Source organism: Phyllopteryx taeniolatus, chromosome 17 (assembly GCF_024500385.1).
Source record: "Phyllopteryx taeniolatus isolate TA_2022b chromosome 17, UOR_Ptae_1.2, whole genome shotgun sequence".
Lineage (NCBI taxonomy): Eukaryota > Metazoa > Chordata > Actinopteri > Syngnathiformes > Syngnathidae > Phyllopteryx > Phyllopteryx taeniolatus.
In genome coordinates, this window is record NC_084518.1 from 14,577,017 (window position 1) to 14,588,466 (window position 11,450).

General features: G+C 42.3%; 1 protein-coding gene across 1 annotated transcript; it reads left to right on the plus strand.

Moving 5' to 3' along the window:
- Positions 1 to 385: 385 nt before the first annotated feature.
- drd1b (dopamine receptor D1b) lies at positions 386 to 10,046 on the plus strand. The gene has a single exon (XM_061751823.1). It carries the CDS (start codon positions 1,535 to 1,537, stop codon positions 2,927 to 2,929), a length of 1,395 nt encoding a protein of 464 aa, XP_061607807.1. The 5' UTR covers positions 386 to 1,534; the 3' UTR covers positions 2,930 to 10,046.
- The last annotated feature ends 1,404 nt before the right edge of the window (positions 10,047 to 11,450 follow it).

Here is an 11,450-nt window from a genome sequence, read left to right on the forward strand (position 1 = left end):
TAAAATGAGTGAATTTTGTGTCTCTTCCGAGTCTAAGAATAGGGCAGAATAAAATATGTCTCATTTTAATAATGTCCTGCTTGTTATTTATTGTGTGCACTCGATGGCGCCATTGAGCAACTTGTCTTCGAAGTTCAAGTCAGGCCACCGAGACGACGTCTTTTGCAGCGTCTCCATTCCCTTTATGACTTATACAGCAATATAATAGCGACCTGTTATGCGGGCTTTTAAAAAAATCGCATGACCGGCATAGCTTTTATTTATTACGTGCGTTTAAATCCCTAATAGAAGTGATTTGGACACTGTTTCTCACATAAGTCTCATGTGAGTAAACCTGAGACGGCTAAGCTCTGTAGTAAATTAAATGTGGTGAATTTGTGTTTCTTTTTTTTCTCTCTCTTAACGCCCCCTCCCCTCGCTCCTCGCGCCCCTGGATGGTCGAATGGTGCGGCAGTGAGCGGAGAGAGAGACGCGCTCATCTCTCGGCGAGCCCCCACAGTTAGATGACACTCTCCTCCTGCTCCACGGGTGGGTCACGATGGCAAGAAACAATCACCTCCCCGAAAAAAAATAAATAAATAAAATGAGGAGGAGGAATAAAGAGCAGCGTCGCAAGGAGTGACTTCCCTCGGAGAAGCGCGCACGCGTGGGTGTGAGACGCACGTTGAATCTACTCCAAAGAATACAAGTCAGGACGTCGGGAGTGAACTAAACAATTTTATTTATTTAATGGACTTTAAAAAAAAAAAAAAACCGGATTTTAAAACCATCCACGGATTGCAGAGCAAAGGAAAATTTAAAAGGCAAATCTGTCATATTGGAAAGTGACCTTGATGGATTATGTGATCGCGACACTTTGAGAATGATGCTTTCAGCCTAATGTTTTTATTATTGTAAGTATAAAACTTTTTTTTTTTTTTCACCAGCCGCCCACGTGGAAATTTTGGCTTTTACCAATCTGCATTCAAAGACACTGAAGAAATATAACACAGACAGCAGTGGTGGGTTTCGATCCAGATGGCCAATATAGTCAAGTGGAAACGCCTGGAGTACCATTAAACAAATCAGATAAACGCACTGCGAAAGCCGTCAATAGACGTTATTGACGAGGTGCTATATAAGGCTAATGACTGCCAGCACTCGACGCAGCTCGGCAGCAAACGTGGTTGGGAAACTTTCCCAGAAGGTGGACGGTAGAGTAACAGCAGCCTTTTCTGTGGTCTTTGAATGCACCATGTTATGAGCACACCACTAATTGGACCGAATAATATGCGCAGAATGTGTGGCGAGAGTTGATGCTGGGATAGTTGGCGAGATTCTGACCACCAAAAGCCAGAATGGCGGTTCCGACCAGGTGCCTATGGGTGACCCGGGCGACGGGAGAAGCGACGCAGAGACGGCCGACTTTTCAGTCCTGAGATCCGTCCCTGGCGCGGCGCAGCTGCAGTGGGCCGGGTGATGTGATGGGGTGACGGCTCACCCCCGCCCCGATCCCTAAAATCCCACCCACCCCGGATACAGTCTCGCTTAAACAATGGATCACAATTTCTCAACGGTTCGAGACGGCAGACAGATTCTGCCCGAGCACGACTCGTCCAAACGTGTCCTGACGGGATGCTTCCTTTCCCTCCTCATCTTCACCACGCTGTTGGGCAACACGCTGGTGTGCGTAGCCGTCACCAAGTTCCGCCACCTGCGCTCCAAGGTCACCAACTTCTTCGTCATCTCTCTGGCCATCTCCGACCTTCTGGTCGCCATCCTGGTGATGCCTTGGAAGGCCGCAACAGAGATCGTAGGTTTCTGGCCCTTTGGAGCCTTCTGCAACGTATGGGTGGCGTTTGACATCATGTGCTCCACCGCCTCCATCTTGAATCTTTGCGTAATCAGCGTCGACCGCTACTGGGCCATCTCCAGTCCGTTCCGCTACGAACGCAAAATGACCCCCAGAGTGGCGTGTCTGATGATCAGCGTGGCCTGGACGCTGTCCGTTCTCATCTCTTTCATCCCAGTTCAGCTGAACTGGCACAAAACTCAGAGTACTACCTACGCTGAGTTCAACGGAACGTACCCGGGCGAGCTGCCCCCCGACAACTGTGACTCCAGCCTTAACCGGTCTTACGCCATCTCCTCGTCGCTCATCAGTTTCTACATCCCCGTGGCAATCATGATTGTCACGTACACCCGCATCTACCGCATCGCCCAAAAACAGATCCGGAGGATATCCGCCTTGGAGAGGGCAGCGGAGAGTGCCAAAAACCGTCACAGCAGCATGGGGAACACGTCCAGCATAGAGAGTGAGAGTTTGTTCAAAATGTCCTTCAAGCGAGAAACCAAAGTGTTAAAGACGCTCTCAGTCATCATGGGGGTGTTTGTGTGCTGCTGGTTGCCCTTCTTCATCCTCAACTGCATGGTTCCCTTCTGCGAGCCCAACCTGCCCAACGATGCCAACGACTTCCACTGCATCAGCCCGACCACCTTTGACGTGTTCGTGTGGTTTGGCTGGGCCAACTCATCGCTCAACCCCATCATCTACGCCTTCAACGCCGACTTCCGCAAGGCCTTCTCCATCCTGCTGGGCTGCCACCGCCTTTGCCCGGGGAGCAACACCATCGAGATCCTCAGCATCAACAACAATGCCGGAGCGCCACTTCCCAACCCCAGCTGCCAGTACCAGCCCAAAAGCCACATTCCAAAGGAGGGCAACCACTCGGATGGCTCCGTGATGCCCCACAGCATCTTGTGTCAGGAGGAGGAGTTACACAAGCTGGATGGAGGCGTCACAGACGAGATGGAGGTAGGTGTGGTAAACAATGCCTTGGACAAACTGTGCCCAGCCATCTCGGGGAATCTAGACAGCGACACAGAGATTACTCTGGAAAAGATCAACCCCATAACCCAGAACGGACAGCACAACACCATGTCCTGCTGAACACTCGGAACGGACATCTTGCCTGACATAGTGAGTGTGTTACGTCCTACAGGACATTCGGACTATCAACCCTGATCCACAAGGGGAAAAAAAACAACTTCCGAATGTTTCAAAGTTAAAGGCACTTTATTCCCGGTAAACATACTGCAAAATGCTGATGGTGTGATACCAGACCACCACATGCACATGGATGCATTCCCCCCCCCCCCCCCCCCGTAATTAAGATGCATAAATGTTCATCCTGTACAGTACAGAGTGACTTTTAACAGTATATAGCGCAAAGGAAGATGTAGTAAAGGTTATCAAAATGTGTTGGGTAATGCAATCAATATCTGATTCTATTTTTAATTTCAGTATAACTATGGCAGTTTTCTTTGGAGAGCAAACATTTTAAGGCAGCCAAAAGATTTGGGTTCGCCCTGCGATTTTGACTTCAGCTCTACTGGGCAAGGAACCATATTTGGAGACCGAAGTGGGAGTTCAAAACGGACGAGGCAGTAGAACAACGGGGTTGGTTTGAGCGAGTCTAAAGCCTCTCAAAAGACATGTACAGTGAACCCTGGCATATTTGCAGTTGGGCATTTGCTAATTCAACCATTAGATTATTTTTTTTTTGTGTGTGGAACCTTTCCTATGTTATTTGCTGAAAAATTGGCGATTTTCTTTACCACTTTGGCACCATCTTGTGGCCATGACATGTTGAGGAGTTTTATTGAGACAATAGTGCTTTGCTTCCATCTTGTGGAAAATCTAAAGCCAATTACAAAGGTATTTAGGGGGTCAGTTAAATCCATATCTCCTGTGTATAGTGGGGGTTCACTGTACAACAATAATTAGTTGTCTAAAAAGGGGTACACACAAACCGCTTCTTCTTAAGTGATTTTTTGTTTTTACACGTAAGAGGCCCCACACATGAAAACAACCTGCAAGATGTTCTCAGTGTTTACTGTACTCAAAATGAAAATTTATTTGGCGTCTACATTGCAGATGCAGACTTCTCCTTTTTAATGTGGTGAGTGACTTGGGACACCTGTTAGAGAAACACTCAACATAGCCGCAGCACAATTAGAGGAGCAACTCCTCTAATTGTGCTGTGGATTTTCAGGTCGCTTCCTGATTGGTTTTCATTCCGTTTTATGTCACAATCACGGGATTCAGCGGCTCGGCCCAACTCGGTGTTGACCACATGTAAGGATTTGCAATCGTAAATATTGAACAGATTCAACATTACCAATTACAATCAGGGATGAAAAATGACACCACAGAATAACTGCTCGGGTTAATCTTTCCAGAGACATCCGACAATTGGGCCTTTACAGACTTTGATCGGAAGAGAGTAAAAAAAATGCTTAAATTAGGGGCGGGTATGTGTGCACCCCGCTTTAGGTTGGGCTTTGTAAATATCTCCGAGTGGAGATATTGCTGTTCACCAGGGACCAAGTAAATTGGCTTACATGAAGGCTCTTCCACATTTTCTTCCCTTAAGTTTATTGACCCCTCGTCCCTTAAGCTTCTACCTCCATTTAGATCAGTACTTTTTAAATCCCAAATTAGGGGTGGCTTCTCTGTTTTATTCCCTCCCCTTCTTGTTGTTCCCTCTTCTTGTTGTTCAGTTTATTTAAAATTTTTTTTTTTTTTTTTTTTTTTAGCAAATACCACTAGTCTTTGAATGTAAGTCTGCAGAGTGAAATAAACAAAAAAAACAAACCTGGACTTAGATGGAGGAGAAGGAGTGCACTCAACCTTAATGAAAGTGAAGGTGACTGACCTTTCGCGAAACGTGTAAATATCTGATTTCTTAAATTGCTCGTGCCGGCCAACGTGCTGTGTTCCTGGTGTCCATCTTGGAAGCATGCTGTGTTCACAGCATGGTGACAATGATGCAGTGCAGATAGTTCGTCATTACTCCTCATGCTATGTCCAATTAATAATTGAGATTGCCTTTAATATAACCGGTGCAAAGTAACAGGTCTGCAACACCTCCTTTTGTGAGCATTCTGCAGGCTGTCATTGTACCTGTGTAACCTGATATGACCTTCCTTATGAATGATGGTTGACAACATGATAAAGAATGATGTATGCGGTTCCATGAAGTCCTAATGCCAATTGATCCTAATGATTAGAATTTTAACAATACAATGAACCCCCACTATTTGCAAGGGATAGGGATCGAAATCAAAGCAAAGTCAAAAGCCAAAGTCTGCAATTGTCACCCCCCCAAAAAGGTATATACTGTACTGTAATTGCCTATAAATGCCACATGATGGCAGCAAAGGACTACTTTTCTCTTAATGAAGCTCCTCAACTCACTTCCACTCCAAGATGCCACCTAGATAGCGCCAAAGTAATACTTTTATTAATTTAGCCTGTGCACAAAGTGGCGAAAAATGGAGGATAGGCAAATTTGTGAATGCTGAACTGCAAATATGCAGGGGTTGACTGTATTCTCTATAGGGGGTTTTCGGTTTACGACAAGTTCTGTTGCTACCAAAATTTGTATGTAAGTCATAAACATGCCGTAGTCTGTCACTAAATTAAGCTAACACATTAATAATGTTATAATTACAGTATATAATTGTGTGAAAAACTCTTATAGGCCACAGTAAAAGGATCAAATGAAGTACGATGGTAACTGTGAGTGCTTCTTGTGCCGTGTGACCACGTAATCTTACGTATCTGTGGATCATTTATTCTTTCCATAAAAAAAAAAAAAAAAAGAAATCATTGTTTTGCTGTTTGTTTTAATCTAAAAAAAAATCAAGCTTAAAATTTTAATGAAAAAGAATGTATTTTTTTGTGTAAAATAATTAACTTGGCTATTTTTTATTTTTTATTTCTAACTTGAAAATGGAAAGAACAACTCATACACAGATATTCATACCGCTGCACAAACTTGTTCATTGTGCGCCGTACATAACCTCAAAACACTGTTGGTTGGTACCATACCATAAACCGAGGACCCCCCTGTACGTATATGAGAGGTATGTCTTGGACAGGAAGTAGCTGAGTCAGAAGCTTTCTTGCCAGGTCTACATGGAAAGGGGTATTTCCCCCGCCCCCCATAAAACATTTTGAATTGTACTTCTTTATGCTCATTATAAGCCACAGAAATCTTTTTTTATTTGTTCCTTTTGTTTATTCAAGTATCACGTTCTGGAGTAACCTTTGATTTGTGATTACTGTTATGTCACCTTATGGTTTGAGATTATAGCCTGTTGATTTGACTTGGCTAGACAGCCTGTTTTTTCTCCTGGTTTATTTATGCAGCAAAACTACAGTAGCCATGGAAAAAAAAAGGTATTTATTTTCAAAGTTTACCCCTTATTGGTGAGGAAAAGTACTTTTTAGGGGGAATTTATTATTATTATTATTATTATTAAAATGGAAATTATTTTACTCTTTTATAGGTGACAGAAAATAACGGTTTGGGGGTTGCTTATTATTGTTATTATTATTCTAAAATATAGTTCACATTCAAGGGGTGACTATCTGGAAAAATTCCACTTTACCATTTGCCCAATCTGTCCACACATTTGCCAATGTTGCGTTTTACACAAGTGCTTCTGATTGGTTGAAATGGCTTGCTTGGTTTGGGGTTAGAGTGCCACCTGTTGCATGGGCATAGACTGCACAGCCTGTAAATATTTAAAAAAAAATGCATGTTTACTGGTTGACTTTTTTTATTTAAATTTTTTTACCTTGACACTAACTAACATGGTTGAGGTTGCTAATAATTCGTTTGTGACTCACTAGCGCCTCTGGAGGAAAAATTTGATACTAAAAGATGGCACCAGCTTGTTACCAAAATCATATAAATACCTGTAAAGATGAAATCAGGGGACCTTAAACAAATGCAGGAAAACAAGGTGAATGTGCGTATTAAAGCCACACCAAAGTTAGGTTTGCTGTGTATGACATTGTGTATTTTTCCAGGCAAGTCCAAATACATCTCTTCGGTCAATGTCATGTGTTTGGCTGCGGGTGAAAGAAAGAGTGGTGGAGCAAGCGCCTAGTCTGACACCGGTGGTTGACAGTGTTTGCGCACATCAGGGGAAGAGAAAGACGATCCGATAGAAAGCAATTGTTCTTGAATGCGGCGTTTGATTTTCCCGTGCTGGAAAATCCAATGCTGTCCATCCGGGCAACGTGGGTAGCTTGTAGCTCAATATGTGGCACACAAGCAGCTCATTGTCCTCGCTGCCTCGTCCTCCTCTCACGCTGCTCTGTTGGCTGAACATGGATTAGCAGGCATTTTGCTGTCAGCTCGTTTCAATTTCAAACAGCCCTAATTATCTTTCAAGTGCCACTACTTCAAGTATCTTCCCCGCTTTTAGTGGGATCTGATGCCTCCCAAAAACAGGCCAGGAACTACAAACATGTGCAGGATGCATGGGAAAGCACCTTGGAGAACATTTCCTCCTCCTCCTCCTCCAACTCTCACTCACTCGTTCGCTTTTTTCTTGGCTGCCTCTGTCGCCCTGATGAACATTCCAGATGTTAACACGACTGAGTTTAATATTAAACAGACAAGGCCTAGTGCTTCCCTGCTGTACTCAGAGTCACGGCACAGAATCAAAGCTTGCAGATGGTAGAACTGTTGATGCTCTAATCACTGCGGCCAAATGTGGAGACATTGGGGGGCATCTTAATGCTGCCTTCAATAAAACTGGGAGTATACGAACTTGGAAACACAAAGTCAAAATGTAACCTATCAATGAATGTAACATTTTATTCAAATCCAGATCGTCTTTTTAAGCACCATTCGATAAAACTGGGTAATAATCTTAACTATCCTTCTACCCTCCCCAGTGAGAAATCTGACTTTGAGTAGCATTCTACTGAACTTCTCCCAGTTTTTGCGCTTTAGTCTTATTTTACAACATTATTGTGCATGTGGATTTGCCTCACCTTCGCCAATTATGCGGTCAATTATACTTTTGTTTTTTGGTTGGAGGTCAGAAATTTCTCACTTCCCAGTTGCATGACATCAGACAACTGTAACTTGACAAAGTCTTGGTCTTTCACTGTTTTTGTTCCATTGTTGCACGATGTCTGACAAATGTAAGTCTGTGAAATTGGAATGCAACAAGTCTTTTAAGTTCGTTTTTGTTCCATTATTAGGCAATATCAGACTGCTCCAGCTATAAAATCGATTTGCTTTACTTCGCAAGTAGGATCTCTGACTTCAAGTGGAATTCTATTCCGCTGGTCTTATTCTGGAAGTCAGAAATGTTGAACTTCCAAGTTCACAAATACAACAATAGTCTTTTAGTATGTTTTGTTCCATTCTATTCCAAATCCATTTACTTTCCTATCAAATAGGAACTCTGGCTTCAAGTGGCATTTGATTCCACTCATCTCATTTTACATATTATATGGAGGTCATAAATTATGGACTTCATGGATGTCAGTGATGCATCAATGGTTTTGTTCCATTGTTGCACAATGTCACACTCCTGTAACTCAATTGGCATTCTTTTCCATTCATTCGATTCTATTCCAAAATTGCTGACTTCCCAGTTTTCTGGAATGCAGTAATTGCCTTTTAGTATTTTTTTGTTCCCTTTTTCTGTAATGTCAGACTCCTTTAACTCAGTCAAGTCAGGGTGCATCAATTTGGACCATGTTCACGAGTATTTTGAGTGGCATCACTTTTCATCCAAGGTCAGAGATTTCAAACTAACCAGTTTGCTTGAATACAGCAAAAGTGCAGTTTATTTTATATTTATTTTGTGATGAATTTCAAAGGTTGTGTATTTGCCCCAAATTCGAGCAGGATAAGACCTGCTAGTTTTTCTGTTATGTCTTATGTCTTTTAGTACATTATTGTTGCATTATTGCTTGACATCGGTAAAGTCAGGATACACAAATATGCCCAAACTTCATTGCATTCTCTCTCGTCTGCGGTAAGAAATTTCTGACTTGACAGTTTGTTCAGTGCAGCAATAATTCAGCTTATTTTGGTACATTGTTGACACTCTGTGAAGTTGAGGTACTGTACATCGATTTGCCCCAAAGTATGAGGTTTGACTTTGAATGGCTTTTTCTACTATACCTTTCCTTGCTGAACATTGGAAATTTTAGGCTTCCCAGTTTAGAATGTTGCTTGACAGCCCTGATGTCGCCAGTAGGAACTACAAGTGGCATTTCTTTGTATATTTCCTTTTTTGTCTTCCCAGTTTTCTTGATTGCAGCAGTCTTTTTTTTTTCAAAAGTACATCGATTTGCCCCAAATTTACAAGTAGTAGCTTTGACTTTGAGTGGCATTCTATGTCACGTTCCAAACAAAGATCAGGCATTTCCCACGTCCCAGTTTTGGTTAACGCTGGTTAACAATGCTTTCAATTGTTGTTTGTATGCCTTTCCCTAAATGTATCTTGAGCTGCGAGTTCATCTCTGGTGTATTTTGGCTCCATGTTAAAGTACCCCGAGGCTTCACCTTGCTAACACGGTGAGTCATCCGCTCTCACGTCACCGCTTTGATTCGGAAGAAGGCCGACGTCAGGCCGTGGCCCCCTCGAGTAACACGTTTCCTTTTCATCCCCCTGCATGTCCTCCAGTTAGCAGTTAGTGACAGAACAATGTCTCCCAATCAGAGCTGTCGTTTGACGTATTTAGCAAAATGACAAAGCCTTACTGCCTCTCTTAAACTCTCCTTCCAAGTGGGTGGGACCCACTACTGTGATGCAGGGGCCAAAGGTAAAGCAATACAATTTTGTTGTGTCAGCTCTTGTAAAAAAAAGAACACTAACAGCTTCAATGGCAGTATTTACATGTGACGGATGTGGGGGTTACGTATTGTACTATGATGTTTAAAAAAAAAAATGTAATTTTTTTCATGACAAACACAAGTGCTTTTTATCTTAAAAGAAAAACTTAAAGAGTGTAGCAAATGCTGTTTGTCTGCTTCTCCATTGTTTGTACTCAAGATGCAGGTGGCTGGTGACTATTTATATATTTATTTACTTGTTTTTGATGTTCTTTCATGAAAGTGATGTCAAAGATTATACTCCTCAGACTTATTACTGTATTTAGTTTACGGTATGTACAAAGCGATATATAGATGATGTGTCCTCAAAAATAAATATGTTTGGCTCTTTTTTTTAATTTAAATTTATTTATTTATTATTGTTTTGTTTTTTTGCATCCATGCTCTGTGAATGGTGTTATTTTGTGCGTGTGTATAGAACAGTGCCCTATTGGTTATCATGTGTTCTGAGCTTCTGGGTTCTTTTGGTCATGTCATCATATTTTATGTAGGTTATTTTTTTAAAAACTATATCAACTTGGATTTGTATTTTCTTTCCAAAGATTACGATTTTGACAGAATCAACACACCGTGATTATCGCAAACCTTTTTTTTCTCATTGGAATGAATGGAAATGCAATTAATCCGTTACAGCCCTGTCCAAAAAACACTCTCAAGAATGTTTAGTGTTTTTTCATAAGAAAAATTACACTCAACAGTATTGTACTGTATTAAAACACACAGTAATAACATTTGCGTGCCACATAACCTGCAAACAAGGCAAATGCGAGCACAAAGCATGACTGTACCAAATGTATTAGCCTTCCTGCTCTTCTTCTGTGGAGTTTATTGGCAGATGGCAAGCCAGCTTAATGACTCATTACTGCCATCAACTGACACTGTCCTCCCACTACAAGGAAACCAATGTGAATTTATGTTGGCTGGATGGTGTGAAGTGTGCTGTCGTCATCTAGCGGTGGGGGTCTAAAGCGCACTTGTATCTCAAATTTTGCTCGTATCTGATGGATATAAATTTCTTGCTAGTCCATATCCAATTTGAAAGCTGTTTAAATGTTCAGACGTTCAAATTTCAAATTAGGCTATATGATCAGGTTGATTTTTGTTTCTTTTTTTTTCCTAGGCAGGACGGTGGGGTACTGGTTAGCACCTCTTCCTCACAATTGAGAGGTTTTGGGTTTGAATCTTAGTTTGCATGTTCACAACGTACTTGTATGGGTTTTCTCCAGGTACTCCGGATTCCTTACAAGCATGTTCGGATCATTAAAGGCTTTAAATTGCCCATTGGTGAGAATGTCAGTCTGAATGGTTGTTTGTCTCTACGCGTGACCAGTTCAGGGTCTACCCCGCCTCTTCGTCAAAGTGAGCTGGGAAAGCTTCCAACTGACCCGTGACCCGAATGAGGACAAGGTCTATAGAACATGGGTGTATGTGTGTGTTATTGTACCTTTGACACTTTGCAGCTATCGGAAGATCACGTCGCTGCAATGGATCGATGTAGATTGATTTGGAACTGTGACGCATTTTTTCCCTCTTTTTTTTTTTGTTTTGGTTTCAGCTTCCTGAGCTGCCTTGCCCGTGCATTTACATAACCAGAAAGCCACTTCACAGCTGACACATCCTCGTCCTGCCACGGCCCCCCACCACCGCCTACCACTCCACTACGCCCGGCCTCATTTATTACTTTAAATGTGGCACACGCTCACGTTCCCTTTGCTGCGGATAAATGATGCATAAATGCATTGCGAGACACTT